The sequence below is a fragment of the Colias eurytheme genome, chromosome 11 (genome assembly GCF_061535395.1).
Source record: "Colias eurytheme isolate Ceu_HAF_F1 chromosome 11, ilColEury1 Martin Lab GWU primary, whole genome shotgun sequence".
Lineage (NCBI taxonomy): Eukaryota > Metazoa > Arthropoda > Insecta > Lepidoptera > Pieridae > Colias > Colias eurytheme.
The window spans coordinates 4802829-4829358 of NC_142990.1; the positions used below are offsets into that span (position 1 = coordinate 4802829).

Below are 26530 nucleotides of genomic sequence, written 5' to 3' on the forward strand. Positions count from 1 at the left end.
ATAGTAGTTGGTTATCTAATTAGGTTGGAGATCGTTGTCTGTTTACTGTGCAGCTTTGTGTAAAGCTCCAATCTTAATTTAACTCAACACAATTTCAGAGATACTTTTCATCTAAGTGGAATTTATATTTTACATAGTATCTACATATAATTTTGGGCAATACAGAAAAAAGAAACATCAGAAGAGCTGAGAAAATTGGTCAGTGAGTTTCAATGTTTCGTTGAACTTTACTGTAATGTTTATCAGAGCACACGCATAATAAGAAACGTGAAATATGTTTAAAGTTTCACAAAATATATTCATTTGACTGGCCATAGAATTAATGTAAAGGTTCCAAGACCATCAAAGGGCTCAAGAAACGTTGATGAGGGGCGACGCAAACTCAGCGTGCAGTCATGCTCAGATTATCTTTTTCATCTTCCTGGCATTTCGTTACTCTTAATGAAATCCACTCAAAGGAAGGAAAGAATTTAATTTAAGGCGAATCAGAAAATATTCAGCTGCCGCCCGCTTGTTATAAATCATTTGAATGCTAATAAATTCATCTAGCTCTGGATGCCAGGTGGGAATACCTTTTCGCCCCACCATTGTTTTCGTTTAAAATATATTACATTCTACTTCATTACGAATTCATATCGACTATAGAACTGTTAAAAAAGATCGTTGATCTGCCTAATGAAATTATTATTTTGCGTTTATTCTGGCTTTATAAGTGTGGCCCACATTTGTTTTTACTAGATTTAAAACTTTCTTCACATATTGGCTGAAAACTTTGTTTGGAAATACATATATAATACGTCCAAAGCAATCATTCTATTCCAGTCAAAACAAAAATAATCTCTTCAAGTTCCATTTGGACTAAAAATACTGATACATTTTTCAATTAAAAGAGAAAATACTAAATAATTAAACCCTCTGAAACATTAACACTTACCTTGTGCGGCTTATATCATAAACGTAAAACCGAAAAGAAAACACTTCTTAATGAATCAGTGTAAATGAGTATATCAGTTATGAACTTTGTACACCTGTAAAAAATCTTAATCCTCGTTAAATTTGCTCTTATCACAAGTTAAGTTTTCACAAGATATGAATGTGACATTAATTAAAAATGTATGTCAAAAGGATCTCGCTTAGCCTTGTAAGGTTATTATAGAAAGTAATTAGTGTAGTGGCAGCATGATGTATTAAGAAGTATACCGTACTGCATCCGCGTAGAGGTTAAGCTGCACCGGGCGCAGCCTCAGTCCTGTATTTCGGCTTCAGTTATTCTTGACATTCCGACGACAACGCTCGCGCGTAGCACTCACGTAGAACCCGCGTAGCGCGCCTACGAACACTCGGTGCCCGTTAATCGTTCTAACTATTGACTGTAGTGTTTGTGAATTGTTTATTTATTTCACGTTTTTAATTGGATAATTATTAATAGCGGTAAGTTTTAAGTATTTAAACTAAGGTGTTGTTATTTGTGGTTAATAATTGTTAACTAAATAATTTCACTGGATTTTAAAATAAGTTTATTTTTTATTGGATTCGTTGTATAAATAATATAAATATAAATTGAAGCCTCTTAAAGTTGGGCTGCCAATAATGTGGGTTCATAACTTAAATAGTCTGATAAGAACATTTTTAAACATTTATTTTTATTTCTATATCTAGACACATACTTTTAAAGCAATTTTATAATATTAACATGTTAAGTCGTATACATTTATTTTGTTGTAATTTTGTTTAAATATGAATAAACATCGAGAGATGAGCATTTTAATTCAAATGAAGCAGTTTTTCCTACCGACTTGACACAGATGCGGAAAATGTAGGAAAATTGTTGTACGTACGCTTTCTATTCTTTGTCAACAATGACTTTAAAAATATCTTTTGTATTATAAAGACACATAAATGTACTCTTTGTTTGCATATGAATTATATTCACATTTAAATTTATTGACTCTAGTTAACAAATCTTTCAAAAGTATTAAACGTTTTATCCAATTTAAGTAATTGTTCATCAAGTAGAGGTATCTTTTTATTTTTCGAGTTATTATTTATTTATGTATAGTTTTTTTAAGATTGACATAAAACAACATTTTAAATAATTTTATTAGACTGACAATTCACATTCCACAAAATCCAATTAAAACTATATGTCTGCAGTGTATTGTACCATCAAAACTGTAATTCCACAATTAGTGAAGTTTAAGCATTCATAACGCCCTTCATTGATTGGCTCCGACAATAAAGTGTTTGACAGTTGAGTGAGGTCAACAATTTACGCAACCTTATTGAATTGGCCAAAATAAAATGGATTCAGATATAAGTAATAATCGACTCTCTTCCTTAAAATACAGGAGAAACGATTATTATATTTCTTTATAGAAGAGGTAAGATGAGAAAAATAATAGATAATTCACACGACGAAGTTGTGAGGCGTAGATAGTAATAGCTCATTAAAGCGAATTACGAGGCTGAAGATATCGCTTGAGATACACTTGATAAACGTTATTTTAGCCCAGAAATAATTTTGTATATCCTTCGGAAAATTAAGATCCACGTGTTTATTGCGACCTTGTTCTATATTGTTTTAATGTGTACGTTACTTAAGGTTTATTTAAATGATTGGCTTTTATAAAATACTTTAAATAGTCAGGAGCATGATGAACTAAAAAACAACACTGAGGAACTAAATATACTACTATAACATCGTATAAAACTGAAATATTACCATAGTTAATGGTCGCTTAGTGGTGTCACTTCGTTAATAATTACAAAGCGATTCGCACTGACTCGTAATAACTACATGCAATCTGCAACCATTGCATACCAATACTCAACACTAACGAAATGCTACGAAAAATGTAAAAAAAAAAAATAGTTTTGTTGCATTGACAATAACAAAAACACAACGTTGGTTGTTAAAGTTATAATTTTATTGTATTGTACGGGTAGGAATATGCTGGAACTCGAATATTATATATAATACTTGAAACGAAATAATGGTAGAGATTTTCGACATACACGAAAAGTATGTCATCTTAAGATAACAATATATTTATTGTGCACGTGCATTGGATGATCGTTATACAAGAGACTTGTTATAAATCTGAATTGATGTTTGTGTCGGCGTACTCTAAGGTACAGGTCACTGCATATACAAAGTAAATACCGATACAATCATAATCTTATTAAAAAGAACAGTCTCTTTGTCCCTTTTATACTTTTTAAGCAGGGGCTTAATGACCATCGTCTTTTGTACCTACACAAATGATACTTGGTAATTTGAAAATTTATGAAAAATATAAGGATTTCTGGAATTAATCGAACTATAAATATTTTTGTAATACTTATTTGATCACTGCAAGCATCAGAGTCAATTATTGGAGCGCGATAAAATGATGAACGTTACTTAACGTGTGTTTGTGTGAATAATTTTATCGAGTTCACTTCTTCGTTGTCAGCCTTTCATAAAATCCGGAAAATACATGTCAGTTAATTGGATTTTCGCATTTTAAAGTTACATATAAAATTATTTATTCACACAACAAGATGACCCTTTTTTAAAATGGTGTTGTCGTCAAATTAATATCATGATTTTGAAAAATAAAAAAGGTACATTTTATACTTTTATTTTGAAATCGATACACAATACACATATTTTTCTGATGCCTTACTTTAATAATATAAAAAAAAACCCCGTGATCGAAGTTCGAGTTTCGAAGACGACTAACGAGGCTCACCTACGTTCCAACTTCCAATGCACGTACCGCGATGAAACATGCTTTCGTTGAATCTGGAATAGAAAACCAAAACAACGACATATTTATTATTTCTACCCAACCAGAGACTATGTGTTCTTAAATTTATTCTTACATCTGTATTGAGATGAGAGATACGTTATTTTTTCATCTTTCATTTATTTAATTAGCATTAACGTTGTTTGTTAAGGCTATATTTAAATATGTAATTTGTTATGGTGTAGCTGATGGGGCACCTGGCATGAAGCATTTGTGGCGTGAAATAACGACTGAGAACCACATTCAAACATAATATCAAATAGTTTTGTACTATATCCATGAAATTATACTTTGAAATTTAAAAAATACGGTATGTTATAAATACCAAAATCACTTTATTTTTACGCGAAGCCTTACCTGCCATAAACATACATTTGGGTTATACACGATGTCCATTTTGGAAGAAAATTACTTCAAAATCGCATCTAGTTCCTAGACAACAATTATTACAGCCGTCCCTTACGATGAATTGAACAACAATACATCGATCTCAAGATGCGATAACGACAGGTCTCTCGAGTTGTTACCCGCTATTGTGGCAACTCCGAATTCGAACGCGCTGGACACAGGAGATATTATGCTATGTTCCTTTTATTGAATTTGTCTTTGTTGTCAATTATATGTTGTACAGCTTGGGGATTTAAACAAGATTCATATAATATATAATATAAATAACAGTTGATGTGAATCTTGTTTAAATATTATAATCTGAGTAGCTTTTTGTATCAACGAGAACTATAAGCTTGATATATCAATAAATATTTTTTACTTGACTTTACTTTTTGCTTACCATTTTATCATTCTAATAATACTCTTTGTTTATATTCAGATAAAGGACATAATATAAAATAAACAAGGTTTCTTACATAGTATAAATATTATTAACAAAAAGTTGTGCTTTTTGCACAGTTATTTCAAGGCATAAAGACATTGAAAACGCTGTTTTATATAAGTTATATTCAAAAGATTAAGACAAAATCACGGATCAAATTTCCGTACAGCCCATAATATATTCAATTACACGCCAGTACTTCAGTCTTTATGTAATATCTAATTATGTTGATACTAATTATGCGGTATATAAACCGATACATTGTAATAACGTTTCAACCAATATTAATTATAATTTGATTGACGCGAGTTAAAATTGGTGTAGTCACAAGTTGTTCTGAAGATTGTTCTTAACTTTTATACATATACAAAATTAGCAGTAGGTAGCTACAACGCCGTACACATCGGAAAGTTTTTCGAGCGTCGTTGAGTTTTGTAGAGAAGTTACACGAATGTTTGTTAGAGTTTATAACGTGAAATAGATCTTTTACATGACTAAACTTTAAATGCATTTTAAACAAATATCAAACGATTAATGAGGTATATTAAATGCAAATAAAAAACCTCAGACCTATTATAGGTCTGAGGTCTTACAAAAACCACGTGTGTGAGATGGCATAAGTAAGGTAGGTTCAATCAAAAAATATTCTCACTAACATACTTTAATTAAAAATTATAAAACTTTCAACGAAACGGCGGCTACTACTAATTTAATAAAAGTGAATATTCTTTTACAGCGAGAACAAGAAATATAATAGGTACTCATTTCATATTACTTTTATTGAATTTTTAATATAATTTCTTGCTAAAACGAATGTATCATTTTAATTAATAGTGATTGGTTCGAAGGAGAAATAAAAATGTTTTATAAAATTTCGATTATTGCTGTAATGGCCGTTTTAAAGAGTATTAAAAAAAATTAAAAGTGAACTGAAATATATAAGTCTAGAGTCTTCATAGTATTAAAAAAAAACTAAGAACGTAAATTAGTATAGCTAACATAAATATGTAAATATGCTAACAACACACTTTGCAATAAGAAAACTCGTTATTTCACTATTTAATATGAAAAAGCTTAACTTATTATAGCTTTTAAAGTTTTTAAATTAACACGTTTTTACGTTTTCAATATTCTTAAAATTATGGTATTGCGGTATAAATTTGCAGGCTCGTACAATCAATTATTAAAAACAAATAATCACATTTCTTCTAATATGATTCATAATATAATTTATTTTTGTGTGTAAAGAGCATGCATTCACCGTCTCAACCTTCCACGTTTATGAAATAAGTACCTAGTATAACATAAATAAATAAATATAAATATTTTTCAGAACACTTTTCACACATGGCACAATCTGATCCCATACTAAGCTTTCGCTTGTGTTTTGGAAACCAGATGGCTGATAAACATACATACATAATTTTTAAATAAATACTTATATAGATAATTAACATCCAGACACAGAGCAAACATCTATGTTCATCACACAAATATTTGCCCGGGGTGGGAATCGAACCCACGACCTCTTGGAAGGCAGGGTCCACCAAGCCAACCGGTCAGTCAAATAGTTATTAATGTTATATATTAGGTAAATGTAATAAAATAAGCTCATGTGGCTGCAGATACGGGCATCGTTACCATTATTGGGTATTGCATGATTACCATTTCATCAATATTCACGTTTTGCTCTTATTAACATGGTGCTAAGCCGATGCGTATATTAAAGACAATTATGGAAACTATTTGACAGGCTGCCATCTACATCTTACCAATATCATAATGTCTCGAGAGATCTATAAGTTCTACTAAACTATCTAATCTCGGTATCTGGCAGAATTATCAGTGTTGTGAAGCTTGCTTTGCGACCTCATGTTGAGCTGCCTTTCGTAATCATAACGCACGCATACCTATATTGTAGTGTCATTTGTCACTTATTTATGATTGTTATCTTTTATTTAACTGTATTTATTTTCTGTACAAGTGTACGGCGCACACATTGTTTATATGATAAAATTAAACAATATTTTTATTAAAAAGGAAAACATACGTAAATATATGTATACAGCAACGAATTATTAATATGATGATTAGGAAAGGTACCGTTTTAGCGATTTTGTAATATGTTCCTTCGTTAAGGTACTTTTTCATAGTTTCACTTCACTATCGATGAATAATTTGAAACATGGCTGCAAGCTTTTCATGAAACTTTTAATTGAATTCGGATCTATATGAACTTGTTAGTTATTGTAAGGACCGCTCAGCTTTATAGCAGCTTTAATAACATTAAAGCCTTAATAATAATCAGGAGAACATTAATTGTGAGCTTATTTATATGTTTATGAGATTTATGAATTATCTTGATGGACTTAATTAAAGGATCGAAATACGAGTCTATTTTATTTATTATCTGCAGTTATCATACTACACTATATTTTATTAAAATATTTGGTTTCGTTTTTTATTTACATTTACTTCAATGTTTTAATGTAACTGGCCTTCGAAACACAGTCTACCACTAGTTCGAAGGTCAGGGTCTGAACATAATGATGTACCTGTTTCTTGAAAAATATTTTTTTTATGTTTATGTTTTAATACAATAATATGTAATCAATCAATACCAATATGTCGGTAACCTATTAAAAACTCGAATTTCTATTACCCGAATCTTAAAACCCCGAAAACGGTTGTTAGAACTTTTAAAAGACAGATGTAATGAATGACAAATTTTTAAAATTCCTTTTTTAATTTCCCAGATGAATCAATTTCCAGATGCACCAAAACCAGATTTTTAAAAAGTATTTTTTTGTTTCCCGTATTCTCATAATCCAGATCTCAATATACCAGATTCTCAGAATACTTTTTTTTGTTTCCCATCGTACCATTTTCCAAATAAACTATTGCCAAATTTTCATAATCTTTTTATTTGGTTCCCATATAATCGTATAACAGATAAACTATTGCCAGATTTTCATAATCTTTTTATTTGATTTCCATACAATCGTGATTATACCTTTACTATCGACTGAAAATAAACATTGTCAGTAAGTAAATTTATTGTTTTACTTGTCCATTACAGACCGGTTTTAGTGTCAAAGTCGACTCAGTAGGTTAGGTTTGAACTACGACCCCCACGCCAGAACCGACTCGCTATTGTTTTACTTGCCCATTACAGAAAGGTTAAAGTGTTAAAATCTATTCAGAAGGTTAGGTTAGGTTCGTGCTGCGTCCCCCTGGAAGGATTACGTTTTGCTGGATATCGTTTATTGGAATTTCAAAAATCTGGACATTGTTTGTCTGGATATCAATTAACTGTATTTCAAAAATTTGTGTTTTAAAAATCTGGCTTTCGTGCATGTGGATTACGGTCATCTGGATTTTTTGCATTTAGATTTCGTATGTCTGGAATTCATTCGTCTGGATTGTAAAACGTCGTACAAATAAAGAAATGGGCAAATGAAATTCGGAGTTGCGATTATATGGCAAACAAAACTTCGAAATTTTAAAATTCGGGGTTATGAAAAAATGTCCAAACGTTTTCTGGATTATGATATTCGGAATATTAAAATTCGAGATTAAGATAGGTAACCCAATATGTCAATGTCAAAAGAATAGTTTTGGATTGAACCCATCTAACGTATAGTAATTAGGGTCTCCTCGTTATTAATGGCTCCGTCCAATAATAGGACTGAGTCAATGTCAAGTGTATGAATCCATGTATATAAACTATTGTAAATAGGAGGGCAGATTCCATATCTGCTGATATCTACTTATTAAGCTACCATTAATGTTATACAAGAAAACTCGTTCTTCTATATGTATTTTAGAATCCCCAATACATATTCATATATTTCTTTACTATTTTTACAATGCAGATTTGTAGAATGTATGTTTCATCGCGATATGTGCAGTCGAACGCAGGTGAAAGCCGTTAGAAGGAAGATCGAATTTAGGCCAGCAGGCGATCCTATTAATTTTTAAAAGTCAAATGGGTGAGTTCTGAGCTTTTAATAAATTACAGTCGAATAGCCTTCAATGGCCAACTTCTACAATATTTTCATTAATTTTATTTTTTTGAATCCATTTCAACGCAATATTTCATCTCACCGGTATCGTAAATAAATTAAATTTGTTTGTTGGTTTAGCAGAAAAACAGGGTATTCGTTTTAAATGTGAATAATTTTGCTTGTTTTTCTTAATTTTCTAGGTGGTTTTATTAGCAAATAAGGTACGCTCGTTACTCATAACAAATTAAATTGGTACTCAAATACTTACAACGACGCAATGGTAATATATAAAAGAAAACATATGCACGTTTATAAAGTAGCATAGTATCTTTTATTTACAAAAACGAATATATAAGAAGAATAGAATATTGAATTGAAAACTATTTCACTTTTCTATCGCTTATTTTTATTCGTTAAAATAATAAATACATTAATATGGTAACGGTATCGATACATTATCGTGAGATATTATCTATACTAATATTATAAAGCTGAAGAGTTTGTTTGTTTGTTTGTTTGTTTGAACGCGCTAATCTCGGGAACTACTGGTCTGATTTGAAAAATTCTTTCGGTGTTAGATAGCTCATTTATCGAGGAAGGCTATAGGCTATATACCATCACGCTACGACCAACAGGAGAGGAGCCACGGGGGTGAAACCGCGCGGAGCGGCTAGTGTTATATAACTCGGGTTGTAAACATAAGTCAAAAAGAGTAATATGCAATATTGTCATGCGCATGACTTATAAATGGAATAGATTTTTACGTTTATTGGTTTGTTTTGGATAAATTCAAATACAGGTTTTAGAATTTCTTCACCCAAACGTTCTGTAGATAACTTGAATGGCGCATGTAAAGTGAAGTTAGTGCAGGCACAGATAATAATATACCTAATAGATACTTGTTCAATGTAAGAAATGGAAGGGATTCTTTTTTAACAGATTTTTCTTGATTCTTGTATGCTATTGAGCAACGTAGGTAGTTCTGAAAAAGGGTCGATTTATTGAGTTGAATAAGAAAAAATTATAACATTTCTTCAAATGAAACTCATCAAAAACATATTATTAATTTTGGTTTAATTGCTTTTTATTTACAAATAAAGCCCTGTCACTATTTGATAAAGTTTCGTATATACTATTAATATTACAATATAATAATTATGAAACTCAAGTCATGAAATCTGATTAAAATATGTCAAAGGCATAATTGAGCATTTCGAAATCTAATTACAATAAATATGTCTTTTTGTTACCTTCTATAATTTAACATATTTAATTATTATGTAATTCAGTATTTTATTGGCAATATAGGTACGTATTTTTGTAATCATTGTTTATCATACTGCAATTTTAAGCATTTGATATAATATTTTTGTATATAAGTCAATCCATTTACAATTAATTATTATTATGTTAATTGAGAGCAATTTGATTATGACATTAAATAACAAACAGAATATTTTATCAAACATTAAATGAGCCGTTTAATTTAAATACTGAATAACAAAATTGTTACATACCTATGCATGAAATTTTTATACGTTCGATATTTTATACACATGCCTTCAGGCGATCCAGTTTGATTCATACATTTTTAGGAAATCCAAAATAGAAAGCAGTAAAAGTAAATAAAAGTAAAACAATTGTTCCTGTTATTGCCATGGCACAAATTGCATCATTACGCGGAATGGTAGAAACGATAACTCGTACAATAATCATACACAACAATTCAGCGGGAAATCTTATATGTGATAACACTTTCCTTAATATTCATGAGTAATGATCAGTACCCAGGTGCAACGAAGTATAACGGGATTCCCTGAAGAACACGTCGGCAATCGGTATGGGACCCTTATCCCTTATGTTTATATTAACTTGAGCTTAGCACGGTGTTTGCAAATTTATAACAATTACGTATAATCAGATTAAAACAAAACTTACAATTCTAAAGGCCGGTTTTACCGCATAATGTCCCTAATGGCCTATTTAACAATATGGCGTAAATGTTTTTATATTTTTGGCATTACATTTTATCATACAGAACTAGAACATAATATTTAAATCTATACTAATATTATAAACCTGAAGAGTTTGTTTGTTTAAACGCGCTAATCTCAGGAACTACTGGTCCGATTTGAAAAAATTCTTTCAGTGTTAGATAGCCCATTTATCGACGAAGGTTATAAGGCTATTATACATATATCATCACGCTAAGACCAACAAAAGCGGAGGAATGCGGGTTAAACCGCGGGGCACAGCTAGTAATTAATAAGTAGCTGTGAATCTAGCCATTAATATATTGCATTTATTATACTAGTTTTAAATTAATAAAATATAGTGGATTTCAAATTAATTACATAGGTACGTAGATGAAAAGGGCTATATAAACGTACGATGCGATCTAAGATGGTTCGGCAACATTCTATTGCCGTAGAGACTAGAGAGCATGTAAATCAGCCGATCGTCTGCTTGATTTCTCTCCCATTGTCTTGGACCTTCCGTCGCATTGAGCGATGATAGTGTGTGGAAACGTGTATAATATATGTGTACTCTATAGTGTAATGTCTTCTATCTTCAGTGCAATTGACTATATAACAGTTGATATATTATGTATAATTTTATATGTTAATGTGGCTGAAAGTTTCTATAATATATTAATCTATACTAATAATGCTAATAAAGCTGAAGAGTTTGTTTGTTTGAACGCGCTAATCTCAGGAACTAATGGTCCGATTTGAAATATTCTTTCAATGTTAGATAGCCCATTTATCGAGGAATGTTATAGGCTGTATATCATCACGCTAAGACCAACAGGAGCGGAGCACTGCGGGTAAAACCGCAGGGCACAGCTAGTTGTTTTACATATATCTGTTACACATAATATTATATGCCATAGTAAACACATACAACATTTGATTTTCTGTATATGACTCAAACTCTTTACGGGTAAGCTTGAAAGATTATGCAACTGCTATAAAACGTAACGTTGAAAATGTAAGATTATTTGCAATCGTAAAACACGCATAGCATCTGTGCAATGTTTCGTTAGTATTCGCTGTTTCGCTTTTCTTTGAGAGCGGCTGAATAAATACAAATATATTTTCGGGGTGTAGTATCTTTTAATAACGTTACAAATAGAAATATAAGTAATAGCCAATATAATACAAATACATTGATCGAAATTATTTTCACATTAAAACCTGAAATATTGAAATTATTCTTGTGCACTATTCTGATAATTTACGCAATAGAATGCGATTTAATATTAAATTCGAATCCTATTGGTTAATATTATGTTGTATAAATAGTTGTTATTATGAACGTTTTCATTGTTTAGTTTCATCGCTTTTATCATTTTGAAACTTATTAGATTTCACACAATATCAGTCTCATAATATGAACTAAATATAAACGAACAATACATAATTGTCAGAGTTGAAACGTAGACCAATAAACGTATATAATGTTCCTTTAAAAGGTTGGTTGGATTGAAGCAAACTTCACAAAAAGTGTGAATACTTCAATTTTTCGCTCGTGGATATTTGCAAAAGCGCAATATTCCCGAGACATTCTAGACAGTTCATTGGCATGCGAATGGACAATAAAATAAAGCGTCAAGGGAGACGCTGTTTGTATCGGATTTGAGGTTTAGATTGTGATGTTGAAGGAAGGAAATCATCATAACAAATAAAAGTGTTTATTTTGAAACTGTTCGGTAAATAAAGAGGTTCTGTTGCAAGAACTTCGAATTTATGTTCTATTATTCTATATGATTATTTGTGAAAGTATATTAAAAAACAAGTAACAAATAAGCCTAGTTTTTGATTGAATGATCAAGTCTCTCTCACACTTATTGCACTCCATTTGCTCACCATAAATACAGTACATTTTGTTTCATAATAATTGAAGTTAAACAATACATATACACTGAAATTTTTAACAACATTTTTAACGTTCTCTTACATTCCGAGTAAAAATAACCTCTCCCCTTTTGAATAATTTAAAACAAGTTAACAATTGTGTACCAATTTACTGTAGTTTAATAATAATCAGACGCCCGCTTTGCAATTTGCATCAAAGAGGTTGTTGTTTATAGGTTCCCGGAATCGATATATGACTTTTGCGTTCTGAAAAGGTAATTCAATTATTTTGTATTTTAACATTCAATATTGATATGTTTTCATCGATGTAATCCATGTTGCATATTCATTATGCATTATATTGTATAGAATATGCATTAATAGGCAAATAATTGTTGACTATCCTAATAAGATAGTAGGTGTGTTTTTATTTTTTAATTACATATGTACTTATTGGTAAAATCATATATGAAAGATGGCTCTATAAGATGTAAAAAATAACAAGGAAATTTTTATATTAGGAAGAATTACGATGACGTTATCAATAACATTTTAAGTGAATGGATGGAAATTGGAATATATTATTCCAAAGTGAAAAATGAAGGCCATATTTCTCCAGTTTATAGAATTGATCTAAATATTAAAGGTTCTAGGAATCAGAACTTTGAAAATAAAGTTTTTTTAGTCAACGGAAAGATAAACGTAATAAAGTAGGACAACTACATTGCGATAATACTGTTTATCGACCGATAGTATTTGTACTTTTTGTAGAAACTTCTTATATTGCTAATGTTGCCATTCTAGAGGATGAATGAGAGTATTTTTCACGAGCTAAAATTCTTCAGTTTCAGTTGAAAGAAGAAGGAACATACATTCATTTATCGTATCAAATTTAGTAATATAATGTTAATATTATTTACTTCATCGTGGTTTTTCTACTATAGATTTTACGAGTTTTATCCTATACATGTAAATTCCATTGTTCTGACTCGTTCATTGGAGCATCCAATAATACTTCGGTCACTAAATCGCGATAAAAAATAGTGCAAAAACTCGTATTCCAAATGAGTAAACAAATTACTTAGTCTCGTTATATTTAGACGAGATCGACATGTTTACACAACACGGCGTTGTTATCGAGTAGACACACATTTAGATTAATCGAATGTTCGTTAAACGTTATTAATATTCATTGATTTTACTAACCCGCTACACTAAATTGGATCACTCCATATAATCGGGTTACAGGCTATTTTTTATCAGATAAGAGCTGGATATTGCTTGTAATCTTTGAATAATGTTAGCATGTTAGCATGCACTCAATTGGAATAAAGTAATATCTGTCACTATAGGAATTGACTTGCGTCGTTTGTAGAGTTGAGTGCCGTTTTAATAGGCAAACGTTATTCAAAGTTTACATTTACCATTATATTGAAATACAAGAAGAGATTATTAGATAAATGGTGAGAGTACAAATAGGTGGTAAGGTTACTAATTCGACCGTTTATAGAGATAAATCTCGCCCGTAATACCTATTGTCTATTGAACAACTCTACCAAGAAAACGGTCAATAGTCAGATAGTTTCTAAGGGATAATATATTAGCCAGATAAAAAAGATCCTCTATGATCGTGTCAAAATGATACTGTCCCGTCAGAGTAGAAAAGGAAGAAGTTATAAAGTGCACCTGTGATTACACTCACGCTTGTGCACTATAAAATATTTCGCATCGCTCGCCTCCGTTGAGATTAGTCACCGTGACCAAATATACAAGGATGACTGAAGATTCTGAACGTTTTCATTTTTAATATAGCGTACGTGATGTCCTCTGAGATTTTCATATAGTGTTGGTGGTTATCCATTACTCGCTAAAAACAGACAACGCATTTGCAGTAGGTAGCCCTCTTTCTGTAAATGGTCAGAGGCGGTGATGACCGCCTACCATCAGGCGCACCATTAAATCCGCTGCCCTGTTAAATAAAAGCAAAAAATAAATATATAAATTAGTAATATAATAAGCGTTTTAAAGCGACGTGCACTAATGAAACCAAAGTGACTCCGCTATTAGAACAAGATAAAAGCTAATTAAAAGTTTAATTTGAAATGATGTTAATGCAATAACTAAAATTGAACAGACTATGTGCACAGAATGTAATAAATGAAGAGAAGGTTGTTCATTTTTATATGCTTAGATAAGATTATTATAGATGTTCTTAGGTATTTTAGAATATTGAGTTATGCTACAAGGCATATTGATTTTTTGTAAGTCAGATATGTGATTATTATTTTACTTTACTAAAATAGAAAGATTTCTATGTTAAGGTGAAAAATACTTTACATTATGAATGTTATAAATATAAAGTATTTATCAAGCTTGAAATAACAATTTTAATCTTGCACGACATATTTTTAACTTTTACCGAAAGGAAATAATTATCATTTTATTATAGCATTATCTTGGCGAATACAGGATTGTTAAAGAAAACAAGATTCATGTTAAGTCCCTTATAATTTTTTTTTTGTGTGGTGAATCCCTTATAAGTAAAATCCACATAGTAAGTAAAGGGTCTACAACGTTCGCACAGCAAACCATCCAGCCGAATTTCACATACATTGCGCATTGTTCGAAATGACACGCTTTACAAAAGTAGTGCAATGATGGAAATATGAACAGACTGACGTACAATGAAACAAACAAAATGGAACAACATTTTTGACCGCTCGGAACTCTATTGATCAAGCTTTCGGCTGACAGTTCGGCGCATAGTTCCAACCGCTCTCTGTCACCGAAGAAACAATAAAGTTAAAGTTAAATATTAAAATGTGTACAGTAATCCTAACAAGTACAGACTTATAGACTTTTAAATACCGAGTTAGATGTTATTTTGTTGCTGCATACATATTAAAACCACATAGTATGTTGCTGGTACCAACATCTTTATTTGGACAAATCATGCAAAAATTAAAACTATTCTATCTATATTGTAATAATCTACAAACCATGACAAAAATGTTTTATCTTATTAATATAGATTCTGAATTTCGATTCGATTGTTTAAACTTTTTCCATAACTTCAGAAAGTATAGACTTAATCTGAATTCAGAGCGCCAGGTTGAATTGCTGAAATAAATTTAGACTGAACAAAATGTAGCTACAATATCTTTTATTTCCTTTATTCTCCTAAAACAAAGCGTGACTTATATTAAAAGCGATTTCTGATAAGATATCATCTGAAGAGGGCGAAAATTACCTTCAGTAGGTATATTAAAATCGTCATAAAACAGTCAATTAATCTGTTTATTAAAAAGCTCTTATACAATCAATTGAAAATTAATATTGTATACAATTTTTCAATTGTTATTAACTTAATTACTTTTTTTTATAGAGACTAGTTCATTTACTTATCCTAAATTGAATTCTTATTAAAATTATACAATCGTATCAAGTCAATATTTAATGTAAACAATTTAAAATCATAACTTCAGTAGAATTCCAATACGTGTAAAATTCCATTGAATTGAATCATTAAAATTTCTGAGAAAACTAATTTAAACATAAAAAATCGTCAGTAAACTATTCAGAATTAAATAAAAATTATTTCAAAACACCTTCACAAGAGATAGACTGGTAAATCGTATTTAAAATGCTTGATACAATGAACTCTTTCAAATAAGTAATCTGTATATTTCCAATTAAGTTATTCCCGATGGTACAAAACGTTTTCTATTTCAGCGAAGTTATCGTTTATTTTAAAATAAAAAGGTCATTAAAACAAATCAGAGAGTGTATTTGCGTTGTGTGCTCTAGGGACGTCATTCTCTTTGTATCGCAGTGCAGATTGAGAAGCTCTTTCATTCCAGTTCTAGTTATATCGGCTACTTCAATTACGTTATTGTCTCCTTGTTAGCCTCTTAGGTTTGTACAGTAGGTACCTACACTGTACAGCGCTAACAGCTCTTCGCACCGCCATCCTCGGACACGGGCTTTTGACATGCATAGGCTTAGTGTAGCAGATGGAGTCTATCGTACTGATGTTGAGTTAATTGTTTAATTTATATTGATTCTTGGTTGATTCAATTGTGTTATCAATTGTTGTATTGTAAAGGATGATACGGTGGTACTTACTAATTAATAATGATCAATATTGTAACTATTGTAAATTGTAATCTGTATGACCACAACTTTTAACGTTTTCTAGCAATAAAAACAGCTTCATAGAATCAATTCTAATCTGTCGAAATACGAAGGAATTGTATAGGTATAAAATTATGTTCTATATTTGGAAATTTATTCCGATTAAATTGAAAAATTACAACTTTCAAACTATATTTCTGTTGTAAATAGTAAATACTATGAATCTATAGAATTTATTCAATCTTTGATTAAGTAGATTGATTAAAGAATAATCCGTTCAGTAACTGAGGAAACCTCTTAGATCTCATAAAAGATTGGAATAGATTATTTATTTAAATCCGTCACTTAAGCGCTTGAAATTGGAAAAAACACGACGACGGGTGGATAGATTAGGCGTGTAGGGGCGAGGAGGGTGACCATTTATTGAAAGCCGGGGGCAAGCGCGTGAAGCCATTAGTCCTCCCGTTCCTCTGAAAAAGTGTCGCTTTCTCTGAAACATTGCGCTGGGGTGCGCTATTCAATTGGCGAATGTATTTTATACGGAGCCAATCGATCTCGAGACAACAAAACGCACGTCGTGAATGGAGCGTCTCGCGAGGCGATAAATCACCGATGTCTTCGATATGCTTAATGAAAAGACTTCGGTTTTCTTAATGTGTGCGGATGATAATAATCGACTATGTTTCTCAGCGAAATAAGTATCTAATATCTACTACTTGAAGTAGATCAGTAGATTTATTTTATTTTTCTGTTTTTGTGATTTATTCACTACTGCGTTGTATACTTATCATTTATTAAAAAGCATAAAACTGTGCCCAACAAAAGTCAGATTTTATTTCCCACTTTAATACAAAATCCACAATCCACTCCTAATACAATTTTTTTTTCAAATTATAAATCTTAAAAAAAACTATGATTTCAATGCAAAAATAAAAATTCGTACAATATAATGAAAACCTTACAAAAAACTGGTTCCCATTTTTCCTAAAATAGACATTTTTATTGTTACAGATTCATACATGATCACTTAAAGAGGCGCTATGACAGGTCACGGACGGCACGACTAGCAAATAACTCAATTTCAGTATGACGAGAAGGAATCCAATATTTGTTTCGGCGTTTCCAAAATGAAGGAGGGCACAGGAAGGGCGCGCGGGAGTTGTCTACACGTTCCCGCGACTTGACGTGTGAGGAGACGCTCACGAAAACATAATGGCTTCACAATTCACCGCCATACTATTGTGGCTCGTGGGAAGTAAGTTTCCATAACTTACTTCACTTAATAAGTTCATTTAAGCTAAAGTTCATTTAATCTATAGAAACCAACTTAAATATCAAAGTTAACTGTTCTATTATGAAGGCAGGATGAAAGTTTAAGCCTAGATCACATAATGTTCTACAGCCTATTTTCTTTTAATTAGGGAATGTACGTGGTAGGTGTAACTAATAGTGTGTTGGAGATTTATCGTGGCTTACGGGGCGTAAGTCCGGTCCATGTAACACAGTTACCAAGAGGAAAACTTTTATTTATAGCATAATCATAATGAGGTTTTTTATCTTTTGAATAATTAGATATACATATTTGCTGTTAAATAGGTTATATATTTCCTTAATTTTTTTAACTGTCTTGTGTTTTTAAACCTCACTGAGGCAAACTAAATTACCTAAATATTTTTATATTAACTTTATGAATTATTTTTAGATTGATCACGGTGCTTTTTAGATACTGGTTTTCTTACAAAACTTTATAAATTCAGTAGATAAACATGTGTTGTGACTTTATATCCTGTAATCTACCCGTATCGAATACAGGTTGATGTATTATTAAAATCACTCCGGATACAATCGAGTTTGGAACCCAATCCCTTAAGTAAAGCTGATTATCGGAATTCCCAGAATGCGGCGAGGCCTTGAAATTTCCTGTAAAGTGCCAATTCTTCGGGCAAAACTTAACATGAATTATTGGTGCGTAGAGTGAAATACCCCGCATATAGTATACCTATAGTGTTAGGTCTCCACGGAACATTCAAATTGTCGACATTATTCCTTAATCTAAAACCTCACGAAAGTTTTAGTGAATTATATGCCTGTTTGACATTTATGGCCGGCTAAGAGAAATGTATTTGGAAATTAAGTAACCAGATTACGACAGTGGTTTTGTTGATGAAACGGAAGCCTGCGGACATAAAACTATTTTCGGGTGGGATTTATTGCGAAAGGGTCAGGCATGCAAACAAATTGAATGAAAAAGTTTATAACATTAGGAGAAACGTTGATGTTATTTGCTACATTACGAACGTTTTATGGCATATCTGCTGAAAGGGTAACACCAAAATACAGAGCAATTTAGACATAAAATATTAGGTGGCCATTTCAAATCGATAAGAAACACATTATGCGCGTACCTTCTCTATTTTATAAATGCTAAATATCTATGGTTAAATTAAATTCACCATAATAATTGTCTTTGAGTTCAAGTAGATTTGATAATAATAGAATTCTTAACTATTATCGAATCTTTTTAGAAAATTTAAATTATAAAACTCTAAACAAAAAACTTAAGAATGTATCGAACCTATTATAAAAATGATATCAAAATCATTGAGTATTATTATGTTTAAGTATAACGTATCTTATTGCAATTATTGATTAACGAACTTAATTAACGAAGTGCAATTATCTTGTTCATTTTAATTAACCTTTTTCATCACATTTATCGTTCTTATTATTAAAAATTTCTTTAAAATTTTAAAGACCTTTACAATAACTTAATTTATATGTTGTATTTAATATTTCATAAAGTAATTCAAATATTGTGTAGTTTGGGGTCAATTTAATTGAAGTGAAACTGTTCGCTTTATTAGGATCGAACTTTATTTTATAAGATAAAAAGAACACCAATTAAATAAATTTCAAAACTTTGTTCATGTTTATAATTGTACATAATTTTTTATTGAATAGAAATAAAATCGTTTTGAGATAATTTGGAAGAATAGTATTCGAGTAAACTTTTTCTGAATATTATAATATTACGCTATACCTAGGCTATAATATATTATATAGGTAACACTTATACAATTTTACCTACGTAAAAATTGACTACGTCGGAGAAAGTACGATAACAATCCTTTATTTTTCTCCTACATGCCAATTATAGAGAACATTTGATTCGTGTGCTAGATGACTGTTGAATTTAGGGATTACCGGAATTAGTGATGGTTTGTGTTTCTGGTCAATAATAGCTTTAATGAAATAGTTTCCAAGTTAGATTTCTATTGATTTAACTTTCAAGTGAGATTAGCTGTTGTATTTGCTCTAAAGATTATGAAATATTCAAATAATTCTATGACAAAATATTCAAAATATAGCTGGTCCGTTTTTTGGGACAGTGCCGTAGATACAGGTAACTAAGAACCCATTGGCATGTCCCAAGAAACGGACGTTGCCATAATTCGTACTTTAATAAAATATCACATACTTAAGAGTCTTTAATTATGTGTAGAATTATTTTTAATTATGTTCAAAATGACGAATATAATCTAAGATCAGTTAAATCTGTTGGGTCTACAATAGAACCGGGAGTTCCTCGACCTCCACATGCATTTCGTCTAAATAACGTCAAATCATCGGCCAAATATCACTTCACATTTTAGAAAAACCATTATTATGTGTATTAAATGAAACCAAAGGTTTCTTAATACGAAATAATAAATGTTATTAAACATTCCACACATCTAAATAGTGTGATTGAGCTCGAGAGGGCTCAATTATCATTTGTTAGGTATTTAATTAAAATTGAAGAATTTTTTGTTATAATAGATAGTGAAAATACCTACTGTGTTACAATAAAACAATAAAATGCTACTTGAAATTGTTTTCAATTGTGTTATATTAACTGAATTTTATATTTTTTCATTCTTATTTTTATAAGCTGTATGACAGCGTTGTGCGTTTTTTGAGACAGCAATGCAGACGGGGTTCTTGGCAAAGGCCGTTTTAACGGACATCCTGAAAAACCTACTTACAGAAAATTTGTTTTATTTCTCTACTATAGTATTTTTTAATCAATAACTATCACTAAAATCAATTCAGGTCATATCTGGGTACATTATTTCAGGGCTTGCCGTGTTAAGGGTTAAGCTATTATAAATGTAATTAATAACTTCGACAAAGCGGTGAAATTAAATTTTAAACCGTAAACAATTTTCATTTTTAGTGTCCTTAATTATATCTCATTATCCATTATTATTTTATTATTTGAAAAAACAGTTTTAAATTAATTTGATATTAAAGCTTAACTTTCACTTTTATTTTAAAAATATTTTGTTAATTATTTAAAGAATATCCTATTACTTAACTTCTATAATGTTTTGTGAGAAGTAAAATACAACAACATAATAATTACCATTTAAATTCATTATTAACACGTTTTAAATATAACACAAATAAACAATTTGAAACCGTAAACTCCTTAGGCTAAAATATATACTTTATATATATTATGCTTTAAGAGATGATTATAAACTAAGATATGATAACTACCTAATAATATAACAAGGAAAAAATTGGGACAGTGGCCTGAATACTAACAATTCTTCTTGTGACGCCAATTGTGTCGTAATTCTATATCCATAAAGCGTTCATCTGACGATTTTGTTTGTAAATACGGATTAAGAAAGCTCCGAATTGCCCCATCTAAAGTCGTTTCCAGATAACATTTATTCGACTTGTTTCTCTCTATCTGTTTAATGTAAAAGAGACTTGTATCCAAAATAACGGAGACGGTCGTTCATTAATCAAGTGTTGTTTTTTAGAGTTTTTAACCGTTCCTGGGGTATTAGATACACCCCGCTTCCAAGATAATTTTTTATACTTAATGTACATGTTTTATTTCTGAAAAAAGTGCGTTAAAAATGCAGATTCTCATTATATTCTCCATTCCCAGGTGTAATTTATCAAAAGTCCTCCCATTTTTGGCCCTGATTAATGGATGATCCCCAACCATGATTAGATGTAAGAAGGAAGTTTGGTCTCAATTAAAAAAAGAAATAAAGCCTCATTCGAAGGCATTAGCATCACTCCCTCTCGGGTCAAGGAGTCCCTAGTCGTGAAAAACTAACGTACAACTCAGCAATTCTCTAAAGTAAATTACTGCGCCTGATAGCTATTACTTAAGCTATTAGGTTAATATTAGTCAGTTGTAATCCATTATTTTTATGCTATATATGGCGCTTTATAGAATCTATTCTTTTGGAGATAGAGATTTATTAGAAAAAGCGTTTATGTGATTTTATATGAAAATAATAATACCATAGATAAAATCAGTGATCAATAAGAGCAGAAATGTTAAACAAAATGGTCGACTAATACTGTAAACATGAATTATCTTCACGTATAATTACTACGTGACAGTAAGCTAATTCACATTCATTCTTATTACGCACATAACATATGGCTGCGAGCAAATAATTTCGGATTAAATACGGGCTTATTAACAGGCACACAAGATGAAATATTATGATGTGGCTTGAACAGTAAATTGAATTTGGTTACATTATAATGAGTTCTTGTCGGGAATCGTATATTGGGCTGATCTTCAATTCGATCACGTACATTTCACTTGATTTATGTATTCCGACCACCTTTAGTATGGCTTCAGGCTAAGATTTGATTACTTGCGTCAATTCGGGATTCTGTTTGATAAACTGTTAACAGATTGACCCGACCTGAAAACAGAATAAAATCGCTGAAATTGGTTTGCAGAAAGCGTTAATTAAGAGCTCTTGGGTTTTTTCATAATACGCAATATTAAACGAAGATTAAAATGTTTATGTAGAATCGTGTAGTTATGACAAGTTTGCTGTATTATTTCATTAACTACTATCATTTTTGTTACAAATTACACGTAATTTCCTGATCCAATACATATATAATAAAGTCATTTGGGAAAGGTATTATGTATTATTACTTTAGTATTCATTACGATTTCCTGTTTTAGTCTTATTGATAAAAAGTACTCTTCACAACAAATTTTAATAACAAAAATAGCAAATAATTCGGTAAAATAATGTCAATTTCCATCTCATTATATTTGGGCTGTAACATTTTTGGATAATGGCTTTATACACAATGTTAAGAGCAGCGCTTTTATTTCATCGATTAAGTCAAAATAATTTAAAAAAAATTACTTGAGATAATTTATAATTTTTACAATTAAGGGCGAAACTGAATTACATTATTCCACATTGAAACATTTCATTCCATACTATTCTTGTTTTGAATAAATCAACGGGAGCTGGTAAATGAACTGTTTATGGAGTATATTTCTTTGTTTGTTGTAGAAAATGAGGCCGAATCTAATAATTAAAAAACTAGTTTCTGAAAAAGTAAAATCACTTTTATTTATTTCTACTTTATTACGTTTGTAATTCCAGATTGTGACATGGTCCCGGGCGGTCGTGAGCATAAAACTTTTTTTTATTCTTTTAAGTTGTTTTTAAATAATACAACTAAAAACAACACAACAATTGCACTATCCTAACATTTTACGTTTAAGTTATTAAAATTTAAAATTAAAACAACATTTTCAAGAATAACACATTCTAGTAACGGAATGAATTTTAAACGTAGATAAATAAGTTTCTTGACACGGCCATTGTCCCTGTTTTGTTAAACATAGGTACTCTTGGTGCATGCTAATATTGAGGCTAAGTATAATATCTAACATAGAGAATACGTATTTATCGAATATTGAAGATATGGGCATCGATTATGGGCAAGAAAAATACGTAGAGTAGAGCCGAAGATAAAAGTATTTTTTTAAAGATTACTGAACCGATTACAATGTATGAATTTTTCCCGTAAATCCCACAGAAACAGGAACTATGTAGGTTTTTCTTTGAGACGCGGCTTCGCCCGCGTTAAAAACATCGTTTCATTAGTGTGTTATTAGCGCGTAGGTGTATTATTCTGAAAAACAAGAGTTAGCCCTTGTTAAAGACTTAAAGGACTATCCAAAATGCCTACATATACCCAATTTTTCCATGGTAACCGATTCTGATGAACCAGGTCCATACGGAACGAGCGGCCTCGTGAAGCAATTGCCGAGAAAAATGGTAGCAAGCGTTTTACTTGACTGAGCCACGTCCACATAGACCAAGCTGATTCGCGCAGCAATTGCCTCTCTCTTTGTAGAATCGCCTACTGACTATTAATTTAACGATTTTTTGAAGTGAAACTTCTCACAATCGGGGTTAGAAAAAAATTTAGTGTAACATTTTTTCGTTACACGTGACATTTTTCGTTACGCGCCATCTTTTTCTTATCCCTACCACGCGTGATTGGACGTTTTTCTGTAAAGTTGCATATTATAGTAAATTATTTTTTGAAAAATAAGGTCATAAAGAAGTTTCACTTCTTACGTGTGTACACTAGTACACGCACACATTTTTTTAACAGGTGTGCTTGGTCTTCGGGACATACAGCTGAATGTACCAGACGCGGTTGGAGTAGGGTCCAGTGCTACATTAGGGTGCCGTTGGGCGTTGGACACAGGAGAAGCCCTATACACTGTCAAGTGGTACCACGGAGCGCAAGAATTCTTCAGATTCGTGCCCAAAGAACTGCCCAATACGAGAGTCTTCTCGCAAACTGGAATCAGTGTTGATGTAAGTGTACTCATAGTACTATGTACTAATTGCTTTTGTTTCTATACGAGTAAATAATTACTATGAACATAGTAACTGCTCTATGTATAACATTTCATTATACTCAGATCGAGTCCATGGGTCGAGTTGACATTTTCAATTAGAAATTTTAATACTTTTTTGATAACTGTAATAGCAGCAAATAATAATTTTAATTAAAAAAGGTTTTATATTTTCTGCTTTGATTTTAAGGCTTCAGAGGATTTAAAACTTACGTTATTGAAAATTTCTAAAGCGATACTTGCTATTGTACATTGTTATTAGTTTCCAAAAGTTCTGCTTATTATTTATTAATTTGAAATCAGTTCGACCTTCGTCTCGTGTCAATCTATTTGAAATTTTAACTCGACTCGGATCAATGAACTATACAGACATATATGAATAAACAATAATTAAATTTCAAAGTAGAGCGCAAATTATTTATTATTGTTACATATTGTCGTAATAATTTACAGTTTTTATTAACAGAAAAACGGATTTATTCATAATAAATTTTCTTACTTTAAATTATACATTAAATTAAACAATTATTATCTACTGTATTATATATAAGAACTGACATCAGTCGGTAACTTAGGGTAATAAGTGGTAATAATATGAAAAGTTTCCAGTGCAAATCAGGCTTATTGTCTCGAAGGAGCAAGTCATTCTTGCGATTATTCAGATTAAATCCTAGAACTAAGAATACAAGAGATTGTCAGGAAATTATTTTGTGACGGAGCTTTCAATGTAGGTAATAACCGTTCTTTCGAAAAATTATATTGCTTTAGGTATCAAGAGTTTTATAACATGCGTTATTATAATGGTAATGTGTATTAATTTTTTATAGGATAAAGATATAACACACATTTTATTTGATATGACTTGAAAGTAGTTTAAAACCTTAAAACGGCTAATTTAAGATAAATTAAAGATGAGCAAACAAGTCTAAATTACACACACATTAGCTTCAATTTATTTAATAAGGCTATTTGCTCCATGTCCACAGCATTTTATTCTAGTTTCGTAGTCTTTTACCTCTAGCCAGTGGCGCACTGAATTTGATAATATAGGTCAACAGCATTTCAACATCTTGCGAGTGTGTTAAACTGTTGAGGGCGGGTGAAAAAAATCAATTAAGAAACGTCAGACACGTTAAACCATAACGGTTGGCACGTCGCCACCACCACTATAATATTGTGCCAAAGTAATACATTAAAAACTCCTTCCAAAGATAACGAATATTCAAAGTTTGAAAGTAGAGGGTTGTAAGTCAAAATGCTTTTAAGTGATGCGCTTCTTGAAATCGGGTCAAACGGTGTCTGTAGAACGTGTATGATTTAGTTCGATATTCTCTCTTAGTAGTGACTTGCCGTAAGATGGATCGAGGCTTTTAGCTCAATTTGGTCGGCTCCAGCTGTGTTCGGTTAAGTGCTCACAGTTCTTCGTAACATGATTTCGCAGACGTAATAAATGTTATGTCGCACACGTTGATGCTCGTAGCCTAGTCTAGGTTCTCACCTTAGCTTTACCGGGCTTTTACCAAAGATAAATCGGTGCAAAATTATTTGTTCATATATAACCACGTTAGATTAAAAGGCGTTTAGAATACAGAAAATGAACGCCCTTATTTGTAATAAATACCAAATATTCACATAATAAACAAATATTTACAAGTAAATGAGTTGTCAAACTATTCCTATTTTGAAAATATAGGTTAAGCTGTTACGAGATACTGTAACTAATACATAGATTAATTAGTAACTCTTTACTCAGATATCGAGATCAGGAGCTCAGCAGGTGGTGCTGCGAGGGGCGACAAAGGGCCTCACTGGACGGTACCGCTGCGAAGTATCGGCTGATGCCCCTTTTTTCCACACCGTCTATAAAAGCGCTTACATGCGTGTTGTTGGTAAGATTTATTTATTTTTTTGTAACAGTCATCTATACATATAATAAATCTGTAGAAGGGTCATTTCTGTACATTGAAAATATTGAAAAAATAAATAGCAGGGGGTGTTACTGGATCGATACCAAACCCAAATATGTGATTAAAAAAATTTTTGTCTGTCTGTCTGTCTGTCTGTCTGTCTGTATGTGAAGACATCACGTGAAAACTACCGGTTCGATTTCGATGAAACTTGGTATAATTATACCTTATTAGTTATTATCCTGGGGGTAAAATAGGATACTTTTTATCCTGGAAAAATACGTAGAAAAAAAA

At 31.2% G+C, this 26530-nt stretch overlaps 1 protein-coding gene across 1 annotated transcript in view; it reads left to right on the forward strand.

Moving 5' to 3' along the window:
* Positions 1–1293: 1293 nt before the first annotated feature.
* The window catches only part of LOC149904536 (uncharacterized), a 33586-nt gene continuing 8349 nt past the window's right edge, over positions 1294–26530 (forward strand). The window contains exons 1-4 of the mRNA XM_090107231.1: positions 1294–1431; positions 17633–17876; positions 24080–24288; positions 26083–26218. Coding sequence (XP_089963357.1) covers positions 17834–17876; positions 24080–24288; positions 26083–26218 — 388 coding nt within the window. The 5' untranslated portion in view covers positions 1294–1431; positions 17633–17833. The remainder of the gene's footprint in view (positions 1432–17632; positions 17877–24079; positions 24289–26082; positions 26219–26530) is intronic.